A 27,423-nucleotide genomic window follows, 5' to 3' on the forward strand; every position below is an offset into this window, starting at 1 on the left:
AAAGTGACGGAGTCTTCTACACTTCTGGAAAGCTAGCTCGCAATAGCCTCAACGCTAGACAACTGGGGCAAACCAGAAGTCTCTACCTATATATACGTATGTATAAGAAGGGTCGGCCTCTAGCGGTCGCTCGCTCCATCAGAGATCGGGAGACCAGCCCGGTGAACGCAGTGTCGGTATCTTAGCAGCCCTCGACTATTATTATCGCCCTCGTCTGCCATCTCCCTTGCACCCTCTTCTCCTTCCATTCATCTTTTCGTTCGCCCTCGCTGGTCGCTGTCGCTGTCGCCCTTCCACCATCCACCATCCGGTCGCCCATATCGAGGTCGGCTCGACTTTCTTCCGCTCTTTTTCTATTGGCCCAATCCTGCTTACCTCAGCCAGCGATCACACGGCCCGCACGCCTTTTTTTCCTTTTCTTTTTTTGGCTTTGCGAGTCGCATGTGATAGAAGATAAAGGGTGGCTTGCTTCCTCCACACTTTTTGTTCGATTCTACGACTACTACAACTACTACTACTACTACTACTATCTGCTTGCTTGCTGGCTTGCTTGACTACACGGCGTCCTGGCATGACAGCTTGACTCGACCTTGCCGACTCCCTTTCTCTCTTTCGCTGGTGTTCCTGGCTGACGGACCACTTGACGCTGGCCTTCGACCATTTTTATCTGGTTCCTGTTCCTGGAGTGTACCGGTTGTTATATAGTTATACTTCTGCTGACGGGGGGGTTGGAAAAGACGCCCTCGTTACGATACACAGTTGATATACTCCAGCATATCCCAATCCTGGCCACATTAAATGGTTTCTTGCATGACTGAGACGGTGTCGCCGTTCAGGCGGTCTCTCTTCTCTGCCAACCCAAACTCGAACTCCTCTCACCTGGGCAGTGGACTTGCGTGTAGCATGGAGCTGGGGCTCTCTGAGTCCGCCCATCATATGAAGGGTTCTTCAACCCCTCCACCAGGGCCGTTTGGCTGTACGTATCCCTTTGAAGTATACGAGGGAGAAGGAGAGGGCAGGCACAAGAGAATAAATATAGAAGAGACAAGACTGACTGAGGCAGATGCCCTGATATCACCGCAAGACACACCATTTGATTCTGCGCCAGAACGTCCGCTGGGCCCCGCCCTCCTGGACGATAGTGAATCCAACATGCTGGACAACCTCTTCACCTCCCTAAATGCTAGCCAGTTCGATAACAACGACTTTTGGCTCTCCTTCGGTGAGCAGAATGGTGCTGAGCCTGGCAGTAACTTCAGCTGGCCTGAATTACCGCCAAATTTTGAGGGCTCTGCTACGAATCTACCCACACCACAGTCTCACCACCCTCACCCTGCCAAACAATCAGGAACCATGTCTACACCGGATAGGTCGACCGCTCTGAGCTCAGATGTCCTTGCTGCAGCACAAATGCTCTACCAGAACGGACACGATAACCTCTCTGCCCTACACAACCAACTCTACGCTGAGCATGGCCTGCTGAATCACAACAGCAATGCCAACTATCATACCAACAGCAACATACACTTCCAGCAACAGCAGCAGCAGCAACATCATCACAGCCATCAGATAGATGCTAAGCGTGCGCAGCTGGGTCGGTATAACGACGGGTCTGTGCCGCAAAAGGAGTTCGTTGTCATTCCGAAGGGGATACATACCACTACCATGATTTTCGACCCTGCTGCACACCGCTCACCGGCAAATGACCATCAGCAACCAAGAATGCGAGCCAGCGCCTCGAAGCTGGGCCCTAGTATGCTACAATGGGGATCTGACTCTGGATTTGCTCACCAAGGCTATCGTCTGCCTCCAGGCCAACCCACAGTCGAGGAAACGACAGAAAACCTCCTCCATAACCTAGAGTGTCTAGAAGCCCAGTCCAGCGCAGCCAACACTCGGCCATCCAGTCCCGTTCGAAAACTTTGTGACAGAAAGGAGACTGCATCGTCCCTGGCGGCATCGCGGAATCCAGTTCCACCATCCTACGAAGACAGACCAAAGAAGAGACGGAAGAGCAACAACAAGATAAAAGAAGAAGACCCAGAACTCGCCAGCGCCTTGTCATCATCCAAGTCACCAACTACCACTACTCCTACATCATCCACAACAAATTACACTTCTTCGTCATCCACCACAGCCACATCGTTTGCTCGTCCATCATCTCGCAAGTCAAAAGGCTCTTCACCTGCCGGAAACGGCACCACCATCAAACCTGTACGAGAAAATCTGTCTGAAGAACAGAAACGTACAAACCACATCCTCTCCGAGCAGAAACGCCGAAACCTGATTAAACAAGGGTTTGACGACCTGTGCTCGCTGGTCCCCGAACTGAGGGGGGGAGGGTACAGCAAAAGCACTATGCTGACGCAAGCAGGCGACTGGCTGGCAGACCTCCTGGCTGGCAACGAGCTTCTCAAGGCACAGTTGGCGGACCTCAAGGCGAGAGGAGGATGACAGATGGGTGCACATAAGCCATGCATATTGACTGACATACATATCATGCCACCTATATATCGTCTAATTTCCTTTATATTCTCTGTTGGACGGACGGATCTTATTTGTTTAACATGGCCTTGTTGTTTGGCGCGTTTACTATATATACCACCCCCCATGTCTTGCTTCTGTCTGTATAACCTCACTTTCTTATCTACCTGATGATACTCATGTCTCTCTCTCTCTCTCTCTCTCTCTCTCCTTCCGCCTATATACTGCCCTCTACTTAACTCCCACGATGTAACGAGGCATTCGCACGGCATCCCACACTCGCATAATTACATACATCTACCTACATATCCTACATACCTACATAAATAATACAAAACTCTTATTCCATAGTCAGCGTCCTCCATAGTGTCCACGGTGACATTCTAACTGTTCTATGATGGGCCACGGCCTCCCCGATAATCCCCAGCGGCATGCAAACGCCCATCTCGCATCCACCGTCCTCCGTCCTCCACAACCCACCTATAACACTTCCATCCACATATAACAGAAGGCACACCAACCACAGCAAGCAGTTCACTTCTCAACTGCGCTGCTATAACTCCCCCATGCGGAGAGTGTTCGGGGAATTTGCCCAAACGCGACAAACCTCCCGACAGATCAGACCCGGTTTTTTTGCTTCTTTCCACTGAATTTACTACTGTGGATGTACCGCGGTTCGCTGAACAGTTTCTTACTGGCGCAGAAGCTGGGAGGTTGGCGGACGAAGGGAAGTCAAAGCAATAAGAGATTTTTGAATGATGGTCTGTGAGCTCTCTCCGTTTCATCCTTCGGCATCTTCTTGTTGGCTTGTTTCATGGCTTTTTTTTTTTTATGGTATCCTAACTTCGGCCAGCTTGAGTTATACTTCCGCTCGACTTCCGTCTCGCTCTGGCTCTGGCTCACGGCCCTCTTTTAGAGGAGTTCGTTTTCGGTTCGAGAATGGGTTCCTGGAGTTTACGCTGCTAGCTTTGTGCTCCTTTTGCTCTGTTACTGGCTGGTTGGCTGGCTGGTGGCGGGCTGGTGGGCGATATCGGATCGCCAGTTATTTGCCTGCCATAGCTGGGTTCTCTGGTGGAACAAGCGTCCTGGATGCATACGTACATCCGTGATCAAAACGAGCCTTGACACTTTGACGGTGTTTGGACTCCGTGCAGGGGAGTTATGGAGATTATTATTGTTTGTCTCCTTGATCGACCGGCCTCTCATCCTCTTTCTCGTCTCTGCCTCCGTCTGGGTATGACGGCAGCCATCGCCACCGACTGGATGTTTGTAATTGCACCTCAACCTGATTCCCAGTCAGAGCAAACTTATAACTATACTTAGCTGAGTTAAGCCTCTCCGCACTCATGACAACCAAGCCGACTTCCAGGAAATGTATGGGGAGGTGTCGTTTCCATCGGTCGAATCATTCATACCCTCATTTGGCTTCCATCCCAATAGGTATCCTTTGATTGGTCCGTTCAAACTTGCCAACGGATTAACCGCACATAGTTATGTCCTATCATTATTTGAAACATTTTCTACTAACCCCATATCCAAGATACAGCTTGACTCCGGAGGTAGCTGCGCTATCTATCCCCCAATTTCAAGGTCTCCACCTTAGGCCTCTGTCTGGCCAAATCATAGCTCAAATTATATACCCGAGATATGGTTCCGTAGCTTCCACAAATGCCAAGTCTGGAGAAACAAAGGGTCCTTATGCTGGCTGTTGCTTGGGGGTGGCAAGTGAAACGAAACGGTGGGCCATGCAGCGGCCGTGGGGTTGGTTGCACACTTTCCACGGTACAGAACGCATGGGTATTAGATGCGAATTGCATGGCTCGGGACGATCTTCCCGATAACGCGAATGTCATCAAGCTGAGATTTTGAGCATTCCTGGGTAGTTACGTCAGGCCAGGCGTCTGCACCATATATTGAAAGTATACCCCGCCTGACTTGGGTACCTTGGGTTGGGTGAACTGCTTTGGGGCAAACCCCGTTATACAACGCTATTTGACAAAAAGCTGCTGGATCATCACTACCGGATCTTCGATTATACTAACTGGTTATAGAAATGAGTTCCCTGAAGCTCGGGGGAGGCTAGAATTTAAGTGTCAGCTATTCTGGACGCATGCCACGCATATCAGTACCCCGCCTTTAACCAGGAGCCTTGGGGTACCCCAGGGGGGGGGGGGGGGGGGGCGAATGGTGGCATAGACAGTTGGGTGGCCTTCGAATGGGATACTGGGTTATCCAGCCATGTCTCCAGGATCTACACTGGTCGTGCTACTGGTAAGAAAAATACTCCCTGTCATCAGGGGTCAAATGGGATTGATAAGATTGATAAGATTAGATTTAATCCCTCACTTTAAGCCTCATTGGGTTGCATGAATTGTCCTTCAAAGTTGGACATGAAGAAAGTACGGGTTGCTTACTGCAGGATGAGTGCCATCCTGATACTTGAGCTCCATTGATGAGATGGTCAAGGGAATCATGATCTATACTGAAGCAAACAATAACAAAATTTGACAGTTTAACTAACATAGCAATAAACATCATAAGCGCATGCATAGGTCCTTATAATCACCCCAGATACCAGTCTAAGCCTTGTTGAAGATGGCAGTGAACTTCTCTCCTCTGTCCAGATATCCGTCTACCATGGTTGGCCTATACCCCTTTATTGCCCACTCAGCAGCTCTCATCTGATACTGAAATGGGCTCAGCCCAAATAGAGCAATAGGCTTATCCTTGTTGTTATCCATCTTTTCGAAAATACCCGCAAACCAGACCTTGCCGCAAGCCGTATACGGGCTAATCTGCACGGGATAATACCCATCCCTTTTAGCCGCGTTGAACTTGATCTTGTACTCGGCAGCCGTCAGGCCAGCATATGCCTTCCACGGCACACTGTCCCGTTTTTCAAACACGCCAGCGAACTGTTGCTGATCGTTGAACTCGTATCCGCTAAGATGTCGAAGTCGAAACCCCTTTTTCATCAGTCCCTTGAACCATGTCGTGAATTCATCCCCAGACATGTTTCTGCGCTCAGCCCATTCGGTGGCTTCAGTGTTGTTCTCCCATATACTGGCGTAGTGACGCTCGCCGCCAAAGCTATACCCTTCCACTAGCACAGGTCGGAAGCCTTGAGTCTTCAATTCTTCAAAGGTCTTGTTGAATTCATTAACGTTATAACCGTAATTGGTGCGCCATGCGGGCGTATACTCGGGCTTCTCGAAGATGACGTTATATCTAGCTTCCCCGTCTGAGTTGGCATAAGCCGAGATATATGTCAGGCGAAAGCCGGTGTCTGTCATTGTGCGCAAAGTGTTGGCATATTCCGTGGAACTAATACTGCGGTAGAATTTCCATGGAGTGGCTGCGCTGGCGACGGTGAAGAGGGACACTGCTGAGAGCAGCAGGACAGTGAAAGAGATCTTCATTGTATTCTGGGAGTTGCAATGATTCATAAAATTTACCCTTGAGTGGCTGATGTGTGATGCGAGGCCAGCCATCTAGATTGAGGGGATTTATGTCGCAGTTATATACCGCAATCAACCCTGTAGGGGCAGCGGCAAGGAACCCATGGCGTTCTCGTTGAACTTCATTCCCCTCCTTCTTCTCAATCTCCGGTGTACTTTGCTGACTATTTCACCGGCAGTAGGCTGTTCCTACATTATATAGCAGCAAGAGGCTTAGCGTGACTGTCCGCAGTTCAGGGCTAGGCACCACAAGGATATAGTTATGCAACATGCAATATTCGTGATAGATATATACCCTGGTTACTCTCGCCGCCACGAGCCAAGCAGAATGTTCATGGCTTCTGCCAACAGGCGCTGCAGCATAAACCACAGCAGGTCTATAGGAAGTACTTCCGCGGCCAAAAAGTAGAAGATATATGGCAAACGCAAAATGATCGAACAAGCGGTTTTACTTACCGTGGATAACTATATGGCCGGGTTACCCACATAAAATAGATAACGGGATACCTCCTGCTATTGATCAGCAACAATCATGATAAATGGAAGGTTCTCAGCGAGGTGGTTGATAATCATAAATGAGCCATGTTCATCTCGGCAACCGAAGTATTCTTCAGGGATCCATCCAAGTTAGAGGATACTTCTAGATTACCATCTCACATGGATAATGCAATAAATAAACATGGGCACCCTCAAAGCAAGTACTTCTACATCTAATCCTTGTTAACTACCTAGTGTACTCCCGTGTGAGTGCATAACCGCCGTCGAACTGCTGCTGCAGGGGGCGGACTAATCATTACTAAGCCTTTGTTTTATTTATAAGCTGCTGTCTTCACATTTATGCGAGATGGGGCGCAGACTTCTATTCCGTTAGACTGAAGTTAGGTGGTCCGAGAAGGGCTTGTGGCCCTTACTGCGTGGTTGATGGAATAAACACTATGGCCTGACAATGCATGATTTCGGACGTATATATATAAATGGAAGGCAGGTACGCCTTGGTAGTAGATTACGTACATGGAGGGCATGACTGATTACTGATAAAGGAATATGATGTACGGTGTATGTGAACTGAATAAGCCCTCCTAGCCCGTAGACTATTAATGTATAGAGCTGTCTGAATTACGGGGCCTTGTGCCAAACACTGAAGATTGATAAGATCATCTGATTAGATTAGACACGGCCAACTTGGAGTGGGACCCACTTTTCAATAACAACTCAAGTGCAAACAAGCTTTGATTGGCTAACTCAGAATAAATCAGCCTTTAATCATTGACGACGGTCAAGTCAAGTCTTGAATATCAATCGAATAGCGCTTGAACTGGTTTTCTAACGCCTGACCGTCGGGGAGATAAGTCTACGTTTGGAATATAGGATGAAAGCCCCCTTCAGAGCCCGAATTCATGACTTTTCGAAAGCACCCGTTATTTCCTCACGTCCGGCTGGAGCTCGACAAATTGGTTCCACTTCTTATAATACAGGCCAGGGTAAACACACTCCTAGAGGTATGAATGCATCTCCTCGGTTGAATTTTATTTACTGACCCCATGCAACTAGCCTCTAGTTATGACTTGGAGACACTCTACCAATTTACCTCCAGCCGATGGCTCTGGGGAGAAAGCCAGCAACTCAAGGCGCGCTACATGAAATTTAATATATCGGAATTGCTTAGAATTGCTGCTGGTGCGATTGGATCTGATTCATGCACCACAATTGTGAAAGTTTCTGAAGGCCACTATAACAAGGTGTTTCACCTGACGATGAATGACGGACGTGAAGTTGTTGCAAGATTACCGAATCCTAATGCAGGAAGACCACATTTTATGACCGCTAGTGAAGTTGCAACTATGGAATTTGTATGGTGGTACCTTTGGTCTAATTCCTACGACTTCATATATACAAACTATACTGACTTGCATAGTTGAGGAAAGTCCTCCATTTTCCAGTTCCGAAGGTTCATGCCTGGAGCTCCAGGTCTGATAACCCCGTGGGAGCTGAATATATGATCATGGAGAAACAACCTGGTGTGATGCTTCGTGATGTATGGACAACTATGAAAGGAAAGCAGAAAGCTAGCATTTTGCAACAAGTGGTTGAACTTGAAAGGATTCTCACATCGACAAAGTTCACGAAAATAGGAGCCTTGTATTACAAGGAGGATCTCCCTACTCCGAAAAGAAACTCACCGCTCTATGTCGATGGGAGTGGCAATGATGTGTATAGCCCAGAGTTTGAGATTGGACCTACCAATCACCGTTCTTTCTTTGACTTTGGCAAAGGGGGACTTGACATCGATCGTGGACCATGTATGACATATCTGCATGCTTAAAGTATCGACTGTTCAAACGCTAAATGGTTGAGAATAGGGCCTGATATCACCGCGTACCTGGAAGCCATTGCTAACAGAGAAATTGCATGTGTAAACGCCGGCTTGAAATACCCCCTCTTCCCAGAAGGCCTCTTCCACGGGCCTAGGCAGTATCAGCCCACTGCAGCCAAAAAGATATCGGCACTGAACAACTACCTGAAGGTCTTAAAATACGTTTTACCAGAGAATAAAGCCGTGCATGAATCAGTCTTGTGGCATGGGGACTTACATTCCCAAAATATCTTCGTTGATCCGGAAGATCCCATTCGAATAGTTGGTATCATTGACTGGCAATCGGCCAGTGCTTGCCCACTTTTCATGCAAGTCACCCGCCCGGCTTTCTTGGACTATAATGGTCCGACCCCCAAGGAACTCGGGAGGGTTAGTTTGCCTCCGAATTTTGACAGTATGTCTGCTGAAGAACAGGTTGAAGCGAAGGCGCTCTATCATTCCCAAACGCTACACAACCTATACCTAGCTTTAACAGTGCGATCAAATCCAACGAATTTCCAGGCTCTTCAGGGACATAGTACGCCTCGTCAACAAGTTAGCGTCCTACCAGGATTGATGTTGACGGACTGCGAACCGTGCCTTAACAGTTTATTGAGGGAAATTAAGGACTCATGGCCTACGATAGTTGGCGTGGCCGCAGACGGTAAACCTAGCATTCCCTGCCCTTTGGATTTCTCTGCTGCCGAGGTGGAGCAGCAAGAACGAGACGTGGAGCTCTGGGCCCAAGGTGTCGAGCTTATGAATGAGTTTATCAGAGACACTGGCGCATTTAAACATTGGGATGGTAGAGTTGAAACAGCAGACTATGACCTTTCAAAAAGACAGCTGTTCGAAGGAATCAACAAATTTCTGGACCGTGAAGCTAAGAATGAAGAAGAGAGGGCAGCTTGGCTTAGGGTGTTGCCGTTTATAGACTCAGATGAAAGACTATAACGTCGGATAACTGTGGGTGAGATTTGCGAGGGGCCTTTCCCATCCTCCCAATTGGATAGACCTACCAGCGGCCATTGTACTATAGATCGAAAGCAATATTTTTGAGCTTCCCTGCCACTTACTGTTATTCTTGGGGGGCTATAACCAAATTCAAAGCAATGGCGGCATCAACGTTGCTTTTGTCTCTGCAGTGAGCTGGCTCGAATGCAGATCAGCCGAGATGCATATGGTGCCTGACATGAGGCCAAAGTTGCAGGCAGCTAAGGAAAAAGAAACAGCTACGGCCATTGTGAACTGTGTTCACAGCTGTATTTTCCTGCCACTAAGATTCTAACCCTAATATATGTACTCCGTATGCCTCGGGCTACCTATCGCTAGCGTATCTTTGATGGGATCTGTCTGAGGGGGTTATCACGGTTTTCTTTACCGTACTATCGAGCTTCTTTGCAGGCATGGCCACGGATATATGCATGATGGTAGCTATGAGCAGTATAGCATGAATTTGACTTTTCCGAGTGGCTGAACTCCACCAGGTAGGATTGAGTGTCGTTTATAGCAACGAAACTGTCATTTGCGATGGATTGTTTTTGCTGGAGGAAATATATGATGACTAAGCTAAGTTTACGATATAGTAGAGTTGACTGATTTTGGGAGTAATAAACAGTCACCTGACTCAGATAATTATGTGATTAGTCACTGTTTACCTTATCGGGGCATCGCGATAAGCACGAAACGACGAGCTTCAGCTGGCCGAACAGACGGACGACGTGCAAGCTACAACTCGCTCGAGCAAGGGAGAGAGAGAGAGGAGAGCCAGGATACCATACAGGACAGGTCCATATCAGGCCCCAAGATGCCGCCGAAGCGAAGACAGGCCGATTCCCACGAGCCTGCGTCCCCTCCAGCAAACACCAAACGCAGCAAGCCTAACAATGCTCCGTTTGCCCTGAAGCCTCGGATACGACACATCAACGAGGAGACTATAAAGTCGAAATGGACGACACTACCGGACTCTACGCAGGAGAAAGTAAAACTGCTCTTTCAATCGGTCGAGCTGCCGGTCATCACCCGGAATCGAGACGAGAAGAAGCGCGTTGAGGCCCAGTCGGCACTCGCGACAGTGCGCAAGAACCTGGGCAAACGATTACCGAAGATGCCATTCCCAGCGGGTACAAGAGATGGTAGCTTTGATTACGAGGGCGCGCTGGGAGAGAGTGTATGTTATAATTGACGAGCTTTTGGGTCATGGAATGGGCACTTGATGAAAGCTGACTTGGGCTGGGACGTTATAGAAAGCGCTGGAGAGCCAATTGGCGGCGGCTACGAGTTCTATTCGGCTGCTACAAGCTGAGATTAAGCGGGAAGAAGCCGAGCTGGCAAAGGATAAGCTGAAGCTGGAGGAACTAGAGCGCAATGCTAAAGCAGCAGAGGCTGAGAGGAAGAGGTTGAATAAGAATGTTCGTGCGCCTAATTGTTGTCTGCTGTCTACAAATGCGCTGGCCGATATATTGACCTTTTTAGGTTCACCCTGTTCTCAAGCAACTTGACGAATCGAACGTGGAGGAAGCAGTAAGCGCAGAGTTCAAGCTCGAGGTGAAGAACGAGGAGAGTCTTTTTAGTGAAGTATGTCCTAGAATGCCGGCTGCCCGTATGATGGTAACATTGCTGACCTGTACGTTGATTAGATCGACACGGACCCAGCCCTCCTTCCCACGATCAAACAGCTTCGCAACCATCTTGAATCCATGCAGGGCAACGCAGCTCAGGTACGAGGGATCGCTCAGGCAATCTCCCGGGCGAAGGCGGCACTCGACATGCTCCCACTCGGCTGAAGGAATTACGTCAAAATGTGGTGAAAGGGAGGAATCATGCAAAAGTCAGCAGGATCAATTATTTACTAAGATCGATGAACTTGGCAAAGAGGACAGACGGAAGACAGGTCTCGTTCCTGCACGAGCAAGGTACTCTGGGGCGGATTAATTCTGGGCAAGGGTCTGAGATGTCAGCTTCGGTATACTTCCATATACATACACGGAGCACTGCGAAGGTTTATGCAGCGTCTCCGGATGGAGTCTGCGCCCCTCTAGGTCTGGAAGCTTTGCCTGGCAGTTCCTCTACGCAGTTCCAGGCCTTGAGTAGCACTGCAAGAGGGCCGGCCGTCTCCAGCTCAACGTTGGCGGCTCGCCATCGAAACGGCCGCCACCAACCCCAGATATATCAAACCACCCAAGCAAGTGGGAGTCAGAAACAGAGAACACCGACCCTCCTCCCTCCCTCCTCCAGTCCAAGCAAGCATCTAGGATAATCCTAACAAGCCATTCTTATACGCTGCCAAGTAGCTGCGGGACATCAACTATTGAATTGTATCATCGCTCGGCACTGCGCCAACTGCTGCATGTGAAGGGATTTTCGACGCGCCAGGACGCCGTAAGAAATGAATCATCAGCCTGCGCAGCATCGACGGCGTCACGCCCGATGTCCAGCATAATAATAACTATTGTTACGGAGTTCTGCGCTCTACCATGGCCGGGCGTCCTCTGGCGCTGTTGTTAACGTACTAAAGGCCGTCCTGCGCCCCTGCGAGCGAGCGCAGCCAGAGTGGCGTCCCCCCTTTTTCCTTTTTCCTGACTTTCTTCGGCTTCTTCCTTCTCTCTTCCACCTCTCAACTCCCAACGCCTGCGAAGGTCCCTTCGACACTGCGAGACTTCATGCGCCCAGAAGCTCCATCCATGTTTACCAATCTCGAGCGCGCGTCAGTTAAGGGATCTATTGGAGGAGGACGCCTGTTTGGTGCGATGGCCTTTTTGTTCGCCGACAAACCCAGAATTTGAAACTCGCAGACCGGACGGACAACGCAGCAAAAACCCAGCCATCCCAGACCCCTTCCCGCCAGCGCACACATAATATACGTACAGCCCGAATCAGCACTGGACGGACGCCTGCACGCTGCTCCATCGAGGCTGTCTGTCCACTTCTGGGCGTTCCCGCTGTTCCGCCGTTCCGCCATCCCGCCCGTGCTTCGTTCGGGTCGTTGCTCGTTTCGCTACCTTTTCTTTTGCTTTGCTTTGGCTCCTCTGGCTTGCCCTGCCCTGCCTACACGAAGAAAAACACAACCCCCGTCGAGCGCTGCTGCAGTGGTACCTGATGGGACAGGCCATCGTTGCCCAGGCCCGTGTGGAACGTTGACAACCGTGAAGTGAAAAACCGACCCGACGACCGAAACCCTCTTTTCTGGCTGCGTAGCCGTCTTACCCTCTGCTCTCTGCCGGAGACCTGACCGAAAGTCCATCCCAGACGATTGGGCACTCGATGCAATGGGTGGTGAGGCTGCCGAGACCGCGACGGGTGCGCTGGAAGAAGGGAAGCATAGCAATGGTGCCACAGAGCCAACTGCGTCTGCTGCGCCTGCTGCTTCAGCTGAGAAGGACCAGGACACCGCGAAGTCGGCCAAGCCTACGATAGGCGTGATGAGCACTGGGGATGCTCAACCGGCTGCAGAAGCTGCAGATAGGGCGCCGCCTACGGGTTCCAGCCCCAAAAAGAGACGGAAGGTCAACCACGGTGAGTAACAGAAGCTCAAGAAGCCGCAACACCCAGCAGGTTACATGCGAGAACCTGCATCTTCCCTCGTCACTGCTTCTCCCTCCCCCGTCTGCTATTCTTTTCGACCGGCCGGTGATGGAATTTCTATACTTTTATACGGGTTCCACATTGCAAATCAGACCTGCAGGGCTCAACCTTCTTCTCTTTTCCCTTCCCCTCTCCCTCTCCTTGACCGTTTTATATATTTTATTCAACGTATATATTCTCCTAATGCCGCTGCCGCTGCCCTTCTTTTTCTTTTCTTTTTCTTAATTTCTTCATTTCTTTTCTTTATCTGCTTGCTTTTTTGTTCCATGGCGCGCATCGGAAGTAAAACCGCTGACCATTCATTCGCTCTATAGCATGCGTCTACTGCCGTCGATCGGTGAGCTTCCAAGATCTCCTTTCATCATCATACTTTCTTGACTTTTTTTTTTCTTATCGCTTCCCACACTTTATCCCACCTACCATGTTGTCTCCCTTCCTTTCCCAGGGCTCAGGGGGCCCTCGCTATGAGCAATCTGTTTTGCATGCTGGATTTGGCTGTACAGGATAAGAAGATTTGGCTAACCATAGATCACCATCTTCGGTGATGACGTTGAACAGCATATGACTTGCGATTCGGTACGACCATCTCTACCTCCATTATTTCAGAGACTTTTTGTCCAATCCCATGACGCGTTGAGCTTTCTGTGGCGAGCTGCTTTTGCTGACCGGAAGATCCGTTTCTCTGCTTCTTCTAGGGACGACCATGTAGCCGCTGTATAAAACGCAACATTGGTCATCTGTGCCATGACAAACCTCGTGAACCTACCAAACGCGTGAAGAACGACACAGAAGGCACAGCTGCTGCCACCTCTGTAGCTGACGAGAGTACAACTGCGAACAATGATTTTGAGGGTAAAGGCATGTCGCAGACTATTGATGGACGTGACACCCTAGACGACCCAATACTACCCGATACAGGGCTTTCTATGCAACCGCCTGCCTTGACTTCTTCCTCCCAGAGCGCTCGGCCGCAGGACATAGCCGCTTCCGGTCCGAATATCGATATTGGCCAACAAGGCTGTAAGATAGATCGAGCGAACCATACATATGCTGTCACGTAGTATAAACTGACTTCTCGCATAGTAATGGGTTATAACAACGAATGGCGGCTTGGTGGGCAAAACAGCCAGTTTCAAGATATCCATTCCTTCCACCCATCTTACATGTTCAACGCCCCCGAATTCACCAACGAGTATAACTTGCTCAACGACTTTCTCAGCACCAGTCTCCTAGACGACGGATCAATGTTCCCCAATGACGAGGCACGGGGTCTCTACTCCGACATGTCTCTCCTAAATTCCATGGCCACGAATCTTTCACGGAATAATGAAGGATACCCACAACAACAACAATCTTCCACAATATCACCGTCGCAGTTTATCAACCCGTCACAGGCGTCCCAAGGAGGCTCCATACAACGGCCCAACAGCACTGTTGGAAACGACAAGGCCAAGGAGACGTATTACATGACTGCCGCTGACCCTTCCGGCACTGACCCTCCAGAAGAACGTATGAATAAACTTCTTAAGGCAAAATACGATGCCGGCCTACTCAAGCCGTTTAACTATGTAAACGGTTATGCTCGGCTAAACAAGTACATGGAAGAGCACCTACAACCTAGCTCCCGGCAAAAAATTCTTCGTCAGCTAGATAAATTCCGTCCTGCATTCAGAGAGCGTATGCATGCTCTTACCGATATCGAACTAGTCCTAGTTGAGATGTGGTTTGAGCGAAGTTTGATGGAGTACGACCGTGTCTTTGCAAGTATGGCCATACCGGCCTGCCTATGGCGAAGAACAGGACAGATATTCAGAGGCAATCAGGAGATGGCCCAGCTGATAGATGTACCCATGGACTCACTGAGAGATGTAAGTTTTGGCTAACCTGCTTTGATCCAATGCGGTATATCTAACGACGATCAGGGTAAACTTGCTATTCATGAAATAGTGGTTGAAGATCAACTCGTTAGCTACTGGGAGAAATTCGGTGCCATTGCGTTCGACAGTTCTCAAAAGGCGATGCTCACAAGCTGTACGCTTAAGAGCCCTGACCCTAACAGTCCAAAGAAGAACATTCCCTGCTGTTTTTCCTTTACCATCCGCCGAGATAACCATAACATGTAAGTACTGTTTTCTCTAGCCTCACGTTGATCGACCTTTAGCTAACCAGTCCCTCCACAGTCCTTCCTTGATAGTAGGGAACTTCCTCCCTACCAAACGCATAGATGTCCATCGATAGTACGAACTTCTCGACGTTGCAACTGTCTATGTTAGCCCACTTTCTATTTTGTGTAAATATTATTCAATACCCTTTGCTGTTCGTGTTCCGCGAATGGATTGCTTTTCCCTTCTGGTTTAAGTCTCATGGAGTTCGTGTATGCATATACCTGTATGCTGAGAGATCGCGGCCAAGGGCCTTTGGTTTTGATTTGTTTCTTATTTTTCACCGGTTGATAGCGCAACTGTCGGCGCGCTATTTCAAAGCATCAAAGACGATACGATGGCAACATTTCCCCTTCCCCTTTTTTTTTTTTTGGTTTCTGTCCGTCGCTGACATGAAAGTGGTTCTCAGTACTAGAGTGTAGATAAGCCCATCAATCTGACACAGCTCACACCATATGTCCGTTTACTGTGTTTTTGTTGTTTTATATGATGCTGTGTTGATATTTCCCGATTAGGAAGTGTGCACGGACGACTGCCTCATCTGGACGTTAAAATCAACGTCAACTTTTGACTTGAACGCAACATCCAGCAACATCACCGCTCATGGACTAACAACCTACGCTATCTAGCTCTTCATCCGAGGGAAGGCTTCAAGATAACCAGGATGGTTTTCGTTATAGATGAGTGGCTTCAGCGTGGGTAATTTCTCAGACTACAGATACTCACATACCATATCTAACAAGCAGACAGTGCTGGTGTCCCGCATGCTTTCCCCTCTTCATAAAGTACTGAACAAACCCGGAAAGCCTGCCACGTTAACATCCGTAAACGATTTGGATGAATATCTGTCTCTGTCGTTCTCATTTGATTCTACACAACTCGCCTCCCCAAAACGGAGAACGCTTGATGACCTCGGTACGGAAACGTGGAATGAATGCGTCAAAGAGTTAGCTAAACCGCAGAACATCGATCGGATTGAAACAATGAAAATCCTGGGCAAATGTTAGTCATATATCGTTACCACTTTCCCCCTGTCGTATAGTTGTTAACACGGCCCATTTAGTGATGTTTCTTGCATTTTTACTCATAGAATGGGGTATGGACGAGGAAAGTGATAGTTCTGGTGAGTGGTGTACAGTGGATACTGCAGGGTATTGCTTTCGTTGACATAGGGGGCCAGAGTACAACCGTCTGTTTAAGGCGGGGCTGCAGACCACAGACAGGATGATTGGTTAGTATTGACCACATGAGGAAGCTGAACAATACTGACACTAGAGGAATAGGTATGGGCTATTCAGATCTTGCCAAGAAGGTTTTAGAAAGGCTGGACCGCCATAATTCTGGGATTTCCAAAGAGGAATCCTCAGAAGCCCGTGAACTAGCTGCAGAATGCTCGTTCCAACTGTCTATACTGGTAAGCCTCGTGAGAGAAATAGAATCAAATCTAGAAAATCTAACTTTGATTACAACCAGACATGGAAAGATAGATTAAAGGGGCTTGGAATAGCCCAGCAACCTATTCCGTTTGCTGTCCACAGTCTTGAGTGGAAGACAAAGGCTGCAGACATACTCTTCCGTATCGGAACAGCGAAGAAAAGGGAAGGTGATCCGACAGCTATTGAATGGTTACAATGTTGTCACGACTTTATCTTTGCACAGAGTGAGGAGCAAGAAACGTATGAACAGTTCGAGTCTATTCGACAAGCTCTCCTACACGAACTTAGTACGTGATTAGTTATTCTGTATCAATTCGGTCTCCAATCTTACGTGCTGCTTCTAGTCATAGCGTACCTAGAATTACAGAAAAATTCAACTCTATTCATAGAACCTATCCAGAGATTATATAGTAAACTAGAAGAGGTATGTGTTAGATTCCTGTTGATTGACACCATGCTAACCCTCAATAGAATTATGGCTCTGAACCTAGTACTATGTTTTTGGGATTTGAGGTTTCCCTTGCTCTAATTCCACATGTAGAGAATGGAGACGCGCGTTGTAGTCACCGTATGTTCTAGGGAAACCTATCACAATACTACAATAGCCGAGTACTAACGTGAGAGATAGATCTTCAGTTACTGATCGAATCAGGACTTGCCCAATCCCACCTGAGCAGGTAATCACCTAGCAACTAATTATTTGAGGTCTTTGACTAAAAATATACCTAACCTCATGAAGCATACTTTGTTGCATTCACCAGTTCTGGCTCCAGCGGTATACAAACCTCAATTAACCCTAAAAACTGGTCACAGGACTGACAATATACAGTCCAGGTTTAGCATATCATATCTTCCAGCAGCTGATATCGGGCAAGCTTCAACAGTTTGAAAGTGAAGTCGCACTTATAGAAAAACTGATGCTAGTCTTCCTACGGCTATGTACAGCTGATGTAGATATGCCTGAAGGCTTAAAGCAGTCCTCGTTGCTATTCGAGTCACTGTGCGGTGCAAAACAGAAAATAGTCAGGCTTGGGTTTGAACCTTCTCAGGCTAGGCTGCACGGGTGGTAAAGGCTCTATGGTATGATACGGATATGGATATTCTTCAGGCTGACTTAATTTAGATGTTCCTTTCCAAAGCGAATACCTGTTCCAACGCAGGGAACGTCAACTTCGCATATGATTGGTGTGAACTTGCCCAGCACCAGGTTCTGGAAGAAGGCGACAAAGATATAATCCAAAGGTAGAGTACTGTCCCTATATCAGAAGAAGTGAATGCCCAAAATCAAAGATTTATATGCTCGTGATCTGGACACCAATACCGCCAGACTCCTGGAACTCGTCTGACCTCTTCAATACAGGAAGATGCTTTTTTACGCATCTTGTTCAGAAAATATCACCCCTTCTCGTTTTAATAAGCTCGCAAGCCTCGAGGGATTATCCGTTAATTCCCAGTTCCTGCTATACCAGTTAGCATTAAAGCATGAAAAGCTAGATACCGGTACGTAATTGTCTCTCGGGCCGATGTTGTATCTCCTAACCTTCGAGTATATAATAGTAAGGAAGAGCGTATCAGATATTCTCTACGGGAGTGCAGACTTTAGTCTCATGTATGCTTGCATTGCCTATGCCGAATCTTGCAACAAAATCTCTATTCTTAGCCCCATTTTCAGGGAGCTACTCATCAACGATCGGGCAGGATATCACACAGTTCCTCTTCTCAAGTAAGGCTTATACTGTTTTATCTCGCCTTGTTTTTCTGACCTCGATTTGACTCTTAAAAGGTGCTGCGTCCGTATTATGGCCAAAGAATTCTCGACAAGCCAACAGCTGACACCTAGGGCTGAGACTGTTGAAGGTATTTGCGAGCTCTTTGAGAAATGTAAGAAGTTTTTATATACCTGCCTCCATGGAAATCCGGGGAGATATATCATTCTAACTTTAGGTCGTCTATTAGTTTCTACCAGTATTTGCCTAGACACAAGACCACAACAAGAGAAAATTCAATACCTAGAATGGTTTTCTTCAAATGGTTATACTTTAGTAATTAGGAATTATGCACTGTGGGACGTAAAGTCTTTGATTAGACTTATTGACTGTTGCATAAAGGTTTGAGCTGCATAAAATCCCTATATTTGCCTCGACTATTTTCGTACTGACACTGCATTCAGATCCTCGGCCTGTTTCCCAGAGGGCTGGACGCTGATACGGTATCCAGCATCAATCAGCGTATTTTTTGGTGCCGCGGCATGGCAACCTTAGCACACTTAGATATAGCGTATCTCACTGAGAATCACACTTCAAGGGTGAGCCAATTCACTTTATCATTCATTATTACATTTAGGACTGACACGAGATTTTAGGACCTATACTTTACCAGTGCAAGAATGTATCTCCGAAAGTGCCAAGATTATCTCACAACTCATCATCAAGATATTGCTCCAGAAAGAGGGGCGAAGTTTTCTGATGTTATTCGTTCTCTGGTGGCACTTTATTTCCATCGTGCAATTAATTTGAATCCGGAGAACGAAGATGGTATTTGCACAATCCTGAGTAATTGCGATGAAGGCTCAGATCCACAACTGCTTTGCATCCTTGCAGACCGGATTATGTCTTCAGGATTAACTACCCCAGCTCTCTATAACGCTTTCCAGGCAAGTCTAAAGGTTCTAACTGTTGTTGCAATACTAATGACATACGTAGCGAGCTACCGCGTTGAAGCTGGCGTCTGGAGCTCCATGTGATGTGTTGAAGCAATTCCGTTGGCTTCGCTGTCTCTATCAATTTGGACTTAAATGTGACGAAAAAAGTACCAAATTCATTGTTAGTGAAGCACAAAAGCTAGTAAACATGGCAACAAACCTAAGGCCTCAAATATCACCGGAGATGACGAAGGAGCTTTGTTGGGAAATGCAATGGTTACCCGTTGCGGTGTATAACCAGTCGTTAATACTTTACAGGGACATGAAGAACAGCTTGAGCTGCGAATGGTACAATGAGGCTATTAATCTAGTTCAGAACATCGAGTTCAATGGATGGGATACAGACAGCCTCTCCTCAAGAATGCGTGCTGCATATGGGGCATTATTGGGATGACTTACAGTCACTAGAATTTCAAGATTGACTCGAGTCTACTAGTTATTATTATAAACAGTCATTTCTGAGATGTAAAGCAAAAGAAAACATGCGGATGGGCCTTATGTGTACTCAAGAATGTTGATTTGTAAAAGACAAAATAGGAAATCCCTAAACAAATGAAAGCAGGGGGTGTATAATGCGCTTACCCGGGTTCTCAATAAAACAAGAAAAAAAAAATGAAAATAAATATCATGTAGTAATGCGGGCCAAGAAATTGAATAAAATAGAATGTCAAATAAATGACTCTGGTATCATAGAAGAGAGAAAGGGGAGGAGACAAGTTTGAAGACAGTAAATGAACTGGCTTGATCAAAAGAGGAGGACCCCGTCCAGACCGTATTATGCAGACCAACAACCCGCACACATATTGACGCAAGGAGGAATAACTGGCTATGCCAAACATAATAAATAGAAGGAAGAACATATAAGAAAGGGTGGGAGGGAAGAACATGAGATAGGTGTGTAGAAGCGAGGTAGCCAGAGCATCGTAACAACGGAAAGAAGTAGGCAATATAATTAGCCTTTAAATCATGAGAAGCTGTCATATAGACTGTCCTTCTCCATCTGCATCTAGTGAGTTCGTTCGATGTCCTTTGCACTTCCGCGCTTGGCTTAGATTAGGCGTTGAGGGTATCCGACGGGCTGTTCGGCCTTGCTTTGAAGCTAGTGGCGAAAGATCTTTGTTTCTGCAGGCAGTTGGCGTGTTTCCATTGGAGTGGGAGTCACTTTTCGTCCCGTTTAGTTGGGTCTTCTTCATTTTGTCACCCAACGAGCGGACAGTTAGATCGAGTTCTCGCTCGAGTTCACTGGCTCCCTGAAGGTTAAATTTATCAGATGAGACGTTAAGCTTTTTGCGATACGCACGGAGCGTACGGCAGACTTGCTCGGTGGACATGTTAAGGCTTCCAAATTCACTAGGCGAGTTGCTATTAGGAGATGAATTCCAGTTCGGTTTACTAGAGGTGCGAGTGCGAACTTCGAGCATCGATGGCCGTCGTACGCTGCCATTGGCACGGAGGCTGCCACTGCTTGTTTTGTTGGCTACTGTTTTGGACATGTGCCGGGGGCTGGGTGGTGATGGAGACCGGTTGGCCTGGTTTCTGTTATCGGAATATGGGGCAGTTGGAGATCGGCGAGGAGGAAGAGGCGGTGTAGATACTGTTGATACACCATTGACGCCGTTTTTTAAACCACCTCCTAGCGTATATCTAGACGTCTTCTTGCGGATACGCGGAGGAGAGTCACGCACCGGGGTTGGTGTTGTCAGAACATTATCGGACTTTTGGAAACCAGCCAATTCAGTCTTAGAAAGGATACGGCGGAGTGGAGGTTTAGCTGCCGTAAGTTCCTTTGTTGGTGTCTCCTCTTCAGGGTGGACAAGAAGATGCGGACTTTCTTGCAAATATTGCTGTTGGGTAGAGAGATTCCAAACCATGATTACTCCATCCAGGCCCGTGCTGATGAGGGTCCTTTTGATCGCGCCTGTAGAGTTTGGCTCATTGCTTTCAAGAAGGACAACGTCGCTGACTCCTTCAGTATGGCCAAACTCTCGGGTAAGGAGGGTATCCTTCTCCGAGTCATATACCCTGATGGATTTATCGGTTGTTGATACACCAATCAGAAGTCGTGGGCCATATTCGGGGTAGTCCTTTTCAAGAATGAGAGAGCTCATGACAGCAGTATCACCGCTTTCCGGGTCAAGAACACGAAAAGAATGTACCTGACGGCTAGATGGTATGTGGTATCTTTGTATCAGCCGGTCTATCGTGGATAATATAAGCGTGTCTGGATCACCAGGGGGTGTTACTATCGAAACTGGCGACGCCTTCAGTGTTATGACTTTTGAGAGAAGGAACGCAACCGTAGAGCCACTGTCATCCTCTCGGGTCATTCGTTCGCGAATAATAACTGTCCTGTCTGCCGAAGAAGATAGTAGCCTTTTCCCGTCTTTGGTGAATAGTAGCTGCCCTACTGCACCAACATGTTCATCCATGGTTTGTATCACCTCAATTGAATAGTCTTTACTTTTGAATAACTGGACCATTCTATCGCGCCCACAGCTCGCGATTAAAGTAGTGTCAGGGTCTGAGTAGATCGCAATATCTGTTACTTCAGCTCCGTGAGCTCTAACTTCGTTCTGACACTTCCACGTTTCCCCATTAATCGTCCTATTATTTTAGATTAGTCAATGAGTGGAAGTTAATAGCTCGATAGCTAGCTGGACTTACCTGACTACGCCATATCTATCCCCGGAAACGAACATTTTTATACCACCTGTGGCTCGTAAAACCTTTAGTTCGTTGGCATCCTCATCCTCGTCTGAAATCTGCTCCAAGTCCACTTTATATGTGTCGCAGCAAGTTCCATTAACATTCCAAAATCTGACCGTCCCACCACATGACCAGGTAAAAAAGTCCGACGATTTGCTATTAGGGGTCTCAACCGTGCTAATACCCAATACTGAATCCCGGTGCGCAGATACGGAGACATCTGCCACACTCTCAATGTTGTCCTTGCTCAATGGGTCTAGAGGGCATATGCGAAGGGTTCGGGATGAGTCAACTGTAATCATATGTGTATCAATTATACCCATGGAAACAATGGAAGCCTTCTTTGGTGTTGGGCACGGTTGGGTATCAATGTTTGCCGACGTTGGCGAAATCATTGGAGAAGATCTCATCTCGTCAATCGAACACTTCTCCAATTGCCTGCTACGACCACCGAACCAAATGAAGCCAGAGTTGCTATCAACAACAACGGATGAAACGCCGATATCAAATCTTTTAACATATTGAAGCTTTTGCTGATTATTAGAGTCATCCAGGAAGCAAACAACCCCTGAATCAGAGCAAATAACTGCTTCGGTGTCGGAAATGCTAGAGACACACGTGAATGTACTTTGGTGCAAATTTCCCAAGAGGCAGTTTCTCCCCGACAAGGCCACCGGTAGTGGGCTGCTAGATATAGAGGGAGAATCGACATTAGGTCGCTGCTTTGACGGGGAGCACGGCCTACCGGCATCCCCAAGCCTCCAAACTTTTACGTGCCGTATGCCAACACTGTATCGTTAGCTTTATGTCTGGATTTGCCAGTGGGAATTGGGGACATACGTGATCAGATTATTCCCCATCCAACACATATCTCGAACAAACGATGTGCATTTATTCGTTGAGTGAAGTTTCGCAGAGCCATTTCGAAGGTTAATCTGCCATATATAAAGAAACCCGTCATTAATATCACCTAAACTGGCCAAGAATTGCGAGTTAGGACTGAAAGCAAGGCTTCGAACGCCGAAGGTGTGTTCCGTGATTATTGAGAGGGGGACGTCTGCAGAAGAATCCTTGGCTGTGGAAAACAAGAGGATACGAGGATTATATCCCGTCTACGTGAGCAGCCGATATTAGCATATGTACCCGCGAGTAATATAGAATGGCATAATCGTACCTCTCCGGCAGCTAGGAACCTGCCATTGGGACTGATGGAAACACTGGTAACAGCCTTTATCCTCTCCCGCGATGTCCATGATTTCGACGCAATGCTCTCCGCCCACTCTGCTGCATTTGGAGAATTGGAAAATATAGGCGAGTTAACCGATGTGGACAACCGTAGCGAGGCCTGCGGTGGTCTAAGTCGTGATTCTGGAGTGGTTGGTGGACCCGGAGGATTATAGAATGAAAGGACGGGGTTGACACTGGTAGCTGTTGGTCGTGCTCGAAAGAAACGCTGAGAGACGGACAGGTCTTCATCTAGCTCAGCGAGAACGGCAGCAGAGCCTGCGCAGAGGGCAAAAGAACGAGAGGGTTCGTGATATGAAAAGCCGTTCGAGCTTGAGGTGGTTGTGCCGATAACGGTTTGGAGGGAAAGTGTGGTGAGATAACTTGTTGATTTGTACTGGTTTCTTGAGTTCGAAGCTGGTTTAAGGACAGGGGAATTTGCAGGAGTTATCTTCAACGAGGCTTGGGTTGTTGACGATAGTTTGCTCTTGAGGCCGAGAGAATTGCTGGCGTCGCTACTGGTGCTGGTGCTGGAACCGGTGCTGCTGTAATTTGCCATCTCCCCCTGCTCCAGACGCAAAGCTCTCTCTCTGATCTAGGCTCGCTATCATTTCAGCTCGGGGCTGCATTGGGGCTCATCCAGCGAGCGAGGCGGCTGTTTTCTGCAGAAGAGCGCGACTCTCTGCAAAGAGTTATATGTGGGGAGGTTGATTTGTAGGTTAATGTCTTCAACAGGCAAAAGATGTCGAGGAATATGTGCAGCTGGACCTAAAATTTAAGCGGCGGCAGGGTTGTTCTCTGTGATGGGAGGCTGTGGTTGGAGGGCCAGGTCGAGATGTCGGCGGCTTGCCGTGCATAAAGCGCAAACAAAGGCATTCACTGGACACGGCTTCTCCCTGCAAAAACGTACATTAGCACTCGACCGCTGCACTCGTTCTTTGGCAAGCTTCTTCCCTACTTTATCAGAGCTCGAAAACCAGCATGAAATAATAGCCACTTTTGTTGTTATTCGTGGATGTGTTCAGGAGTAACCCAGCTTGGTTGTAGCTTGACTTGGCCTGCGGGGAGCATCACAACATATAGTTACCTACGGGCGGCAAAAGAGTCCAATTGACGAAAATCCATTACAACTTCCACCGATGAGCCATGGCTATTTATTAATATTAAATATAGCAGCGTATATAGAGAGTTCTGCTGATTTTATATGCGAAAGTTGCTTGTTTTTGTCCAGCTTTTTTATTTCGACGTTGTTTATAGACTTCCGAATACGGTTTAGATGTATTACTTAATCTTCATTATGTAAGCAAATGGCTTGCTGTTGGTTTTGGGTTGTGCCAAGCCGGGAACTTAGTTTATCCGAGTGGAGCCCAGACCGCCCGGGCAAGACCTCAAGGTTCCAATTCGAAGCTTAATCTTATTTTCCAAGCAACAAGACAGGCAGCAGTCCAGAGCACTCCAGAGCACATCACATATACCGTGCAGGGCGAGTTGTTGATGTGATATACAATTAAATAGCCAGGATGTCGTCGTTTATGGATGATTCGATGATAGGCCGCTGGCTTTCGGACCTCCCCATGGATGATCCGACTCGAAAATCGACATCCCATCCCCAGCTGCGTCGTTTTGTCCACCATGAAAAGCCAATCCGCTATAAACAATTTCTAGGAGGAGGCACAGAAGGTGACGTCTATTTAGTCAAGATCGAAGGCCGTGAATATGCTCTTAAGGTGGTAAGTATATGCCCCTCCTTCCTGGATTTTTATCCTGGCTAGATTCTTACTCGTAGCCCTTGAAGTTCAAACAATGGAGATTCGATGCTCCTCTATCAATTAAGCGTCGTCTCAAGGAACGAGAAACCCACTATGTTAGCCCTATAGCAAATGAAGCCAGAGCATTTGCTAGGCTGGATAGCCTGGGTAAAAACGGTACCTGGGCTGTTAAGTGCCATGGCTGGATGAAACTATCTGGCAAACAGCGGCCCAAGTATCTCAGTCATCATACCCCATGGGCGATCGTCAAAGACTATATCCCAAACCCAATGACACTCGATGATGTCCCAGAGATCCGGCGAAAAATGAAGATTGCCCGTAAGGCACTTCTATTTCCTGACGACACCCAGCCTAGAAACTATCGTGGCTCGTTTCTTGTTGATCTTGGGCGTGTCACAACATATCCGTACCCGCGGGTTCTATGGTCAAATGAAAAGCGTCGGCAATACTTCAAATCGTTTGATAAGGAAGCCAGTGAATGGGTGGAATGTGTAAGGGATGGTGAAGTGATTAGTGGCTCGATAAATGAAATTCTCAAAGAGAACATTATAAGGGGCATAGCCATAGCGGAAGAGTATGAAGATGAGAATCGAGCTGCCGATTTACGAAGAATGCTTAAAGAAGTAAGTTTCATCAAGATTTGGTTCTGAGAATTACCGTTATTCCATTTTCTGCTTAAGACACACTGGCTAATCGATTTTTTTCTCCTTTTTCTTAAAAACAAAAACAGTCAGAAGAACGCCTTGAAAGGAGGCGGAAAGCTAAAGAGGACCAAGAAATTAAATCAAAAAAAGAAACACCAAATAGTGAAACACCAGCCTCGTGATAGTCTTAATACCTCCGATACTTACTAGATGCCGGAGGAAGATTTCTGCTAGACTCATTTTCATCACTGTCGTCGTCTTCATCTTCCTCTTCATCTTCCTCTTCTTCGGATTCGGCTCGTACCCATTGAGAACCTCCTTCGCGTGTCCGTCGTATGTAATAATAACCTCCATCACTACTCCGGATCGGAACTCCGTGGCGTATGAGACCCACAGAGCCACGTCTTGTTCGGTACTGCCACCTCGACCGCTCTGGTATCCAGCACATCCCAGTAATCTCTTCTTTAGTAGGATATTGAGGAGATGGTTGATTAGGGGAGGATAGATGCCCTGCAGGTGGCGAGCCTGAAGACTGTCGTTGGCGTGGCGGTGTCACTATGCCTTGAGCTGCTCGACGAGGTGATATTTCTTTAGCATTTTTTGGAAGTTTCTTAGAAAGCAGCCCAGTTGTGGTATGACGGTAGTCTCCTTCGTGAGGACGAAGCACCCAAGAATCCATGTGTGGGTACTCCGGTCCAATTGTAGTATCACATCCAGGTGCAGCTGCCATCATATGGATCCACCATAGAGCAAGTTTGACCGTTAATTTTCCCTTTCCTGAATTATTCCACGGAATACTCTTCATCTCCACAGGCCTGTACTCCCCACCTCGACCGTCATCTCTGTATGACTGACTGCTGGGCATGTGAGCACTGCTCGACATTCGTTCGCTACCCGGAGCGTGTTCGCTCGCCTCACTCATGGAGAGTGAAGAGAAGCTAGCAGCAATGGAAAGTTGTCGAGGCCGGCTTGAGGGTTGGTCTATTGACATAGCGCTAGCGACGGAAGAAGTTGATATGTTTCGCAGATGGCCCTGGCGTGCAGGAGAGGACCGAATGCTTGGGGGGCTAGAAGATACAAAGAGTGGACTGTCCTGTCCCATTGGGCGAGAGGGCTGAGAAGCAACATTGCGTGGGGACCTCTTATTCGCAATTCCTGACGGAATCATTGCCCTTGAGATGCGTAGAACAACAAGCTCTTTGTCGGTAATCAAATATCCGTATCTGGTATTCCAAGTTTCCCCGCAGTATTTGATAAGTTGAGCATAAGGCCAGTCGTGATATTCTTTGTCCATATCTATGTCGGATTTCCATTTTGATGACAGCTTTGTATCCCCTGGGCATAGATTAAGATGTGATACTGGACCCAAATCTGCTTGTACTCCAGCCCAGTCAGGAAATACAGGCGTATGATCGGTAGAAGCTGAAGATGCCTGTTGCCTGTCGTGCGGCGGACGAGGAATGTCCGGGTTATTCTGGGAGGCCCTTGCTCGACCTCCACGAGTCATATCAATAGCCAAATTAGGGTAATCCGAGTAAAACGCCCTCCAGGTTATTCGGAGGCTCTCATTGACAATGGATGCAATCGATCGAGTTAGGAGGTGGTCAAGGGAATCTTCATCAACTACCTCGCCTTCAATACGGCGTAGGGGAGGGGAAATTTCAGGAAATGGTCTGTTAAACCGAGTAGCCAAAACGGCGCCATAGCACGAAATCAAGGTTTCATACGTAAAGTCATCCCAACTAACAATTTGAATGTCCTCTTTGGGCACGCATTTGGTTGGAAGTCCTTTCAGGGAGTTGCTGTTGTCAACTACCGGGTTAGGCTGGGTAAGGTACTCGAGAAGCGTGGTGGCCATTTTTGTGGAAGAAATTTAACCAAAAGAGGGTAGGAGTAACAAAG

At 47.6% G+C, this 27,423-nt stretch overlaps 10 protein-coding genes across 10 annotated transcripts; 7 read left to right on the top strand and 3 right to left on the bottom strand.

The window, feature by feature from the left end:
- Positions 1-810: 810 nt before the first annotated feature.
- TRV_06373 (HLH transcription factor, putative) lies at positions 811-2,454 on the top strand (the record flags this gene model as incomplete). The annotated part of the gene is made up of 1 exon (XM_003019531.1): positions 811-2,454. The coding sequence occupies one exon, from the start codon at positions 811-813 to the stop codon at positions 2,452-2,454; it is 1,644 nt and encodes a 547-aa protein (XP_003019577.1).
- A 2,609-nt stretch (positions 2,455-5,063) lies between these two features.
- Positions 5,064-5,903, bottom strand: TRV_06374 (uncharacterized protein; the record flags this gene model as incomplete). Its single annotated transcript, XM_003019532.1, has 1 exon — positions 5,064-5,903. The coding sequence occupies one exon, from the start codon at positions 5,901-5,903 to the stop codon at positions 5,064-5,066; it is 840 nt and encodes a 279-aa protein (XP_003019578.1).
- Positions 5,904-7,483: 1,580 nt separating this feature from the next.
- TRV_06375 (uncharacterized protein) lies at positions 7,484-9,249 on the top strand (the record flags this gene model as incomplete). Its single annotated transcript, XM_003019533.1, has 3 exons — positions 7,484-7,792; positions 7,858-8,242; positions 8,303-9,249. The coding sequence occupies 3 exons, from the start codon at positions 7,484-7,486 to the stop codon at positions 9,247-9,249; spliced, it is 1,641 nt and encodes a 546-aa protein (XP_003019579.1).
- An 853-nt stretch (positions 9,250-10,102) lies between these two features.
- Positions 10,103-11,229, top strand: TRV_06376 (uncharacterized protein; the record flags this gene model as incomplete). Its single annotated transcript, XM_003019534.1, has 5 exons — positions 10,103-10,465; positions 10,542-10,706; positions 10,771-10,872; positions 10,935-11,015; positions 11,134-11,229. The coding sequence occupies 5 exons, from the start codon at positions 10,103-10,105 to the stop codon at positions 11,227-11,229; spliced, it is 807 nt and encodes a 268-aa protein (XP_003019580.1).
- Positions 11,230-12,563: 1,334 nt separating this feature from the next.
- On the top strand, positions 12,564-13,193 carry TRV_06377 (uncharacterized protein; the record flags this gene model as incomplete). Its single annotated transcript, XM_003019535.1, has 2 exons — positions 12,564-12,810; positions 12,847-13,193. 2 exons carry the CDS (start codon positions 12,564-12,566, stop codon positions 13,191-13,193), a joined length of 594 nt encoding a protein of 197 aa, XP_003019581.1.
- A 168-nt stretch (positions 13,194-13,361) lies between these two features.
- TRV_06378 (uncharacterized protein) lies at positions 13,362-15,002 on the top strand (the record flags this gene model as incomplete). The annotated part of the gene is made up of 4 exons (XM_003019536.1): positions 13,362-13,420; positions 13,589-13,899; positions 13,963-14,747; positions 14,802-15,002. The coding sequence occupies 4 exons, from the start codon at positions 13,362-13,364 to the stop codon at positions 15,000-15,002; spliced, it is 1,356 nt and encodes a 451-aa protein (XP_003019582.1).
- Positions 15,003-15,721: 719 nt separating this feature from the next.
- On the top strand, positions 15,722-16,772 carry TRV_06379 (uncharacterized protein; the record flags this gene model as incomplete). Its single annotated transcript, XM_003019537.1, has 4 exons — positions 15,722-16,043; positions 16,084-16,164; positions 16,325-16,455; positions 16,515-16,772. 4 exons carry the CDS (start codon positions 15,722-15,724, stop codon positions 16,770-16,772), a joined length of 792 nt encoding a protein of 263 aa, XP_003019583.1.
- Positions 16,773-20,155: 3,383 nt separating this feature from the next.
- On the bottom strand, positions 20,156-23,667 carry TRV_06380 (WD repeat protein; the record flags this gene model as incomplete). The annotated part of the gene is made up of 4 exons (XM_003019538.1): positions 20,156-21,659; positions 21,843-22,571; positions 22,725-22,996; positions 23,059-23,667. The coding sequence occupies 4 exons, from the start codon at positions 23,665-23,667 to the stop codon at positions 20,156-20,158; spliced, it is 3,114 nt and encodes a 1,037-aa protein (XP_003019584.1).
- A 961-nt stretch (positions 23,668-24,628) lies between these two features.
- Positions 24,629-25,527, top strand: TRV_06381 (uncharacterized protein; the record flags this gene model as incomplete). The annotated part of the gene is made up of 2 exons (XM_003019539.1): positions 24,629-24,838; positions 24,895-25,527. 2 exons carry the CDS (start codon positions 24,629-24,631, stop codon positions 25,525-25,527), a joined length of 843 nt encoding a protein of 280 aa, XP_003019585.1.
- A 181-nt stretch (positions 25,528-25,708) lies between these two features.
- TRV_06382 (uncharacterized protein) lies at positions 25,709-27,379 on the bottom strand (the record flags this gene model as incomplete). The annotated part of the gene is made up of 1 exon (XM_003019540.1): positions 25,709-27,379. One exon carries the CDS (start codon positions 27,377-27,379, stop codon positions 25,709-25,711), a length of 1,671 nt encoding a protein of 556 aa, XP_003019586.1.
- Between the last annotated feature and the right edge of the window lie 44 nt (positions 27,380-27,423).

The sequence above is a fragment of the Trichophyton verrucosum genome (genome assembly GCF_000151505.1).
Source record: "Trichophyton verrucosum HKI 0517 chromosome Unknown contig00699_1.f1.exp, whole genome shotgun sequence".
In the NCBI taxonomy this organism is placed as follows: Eukaryota; Fungi; Ascomycota; class Eurotiomycetes; order Onygenales; family Arthrodermataceae; genus Trichophyton; species Trichophyton verrucosum.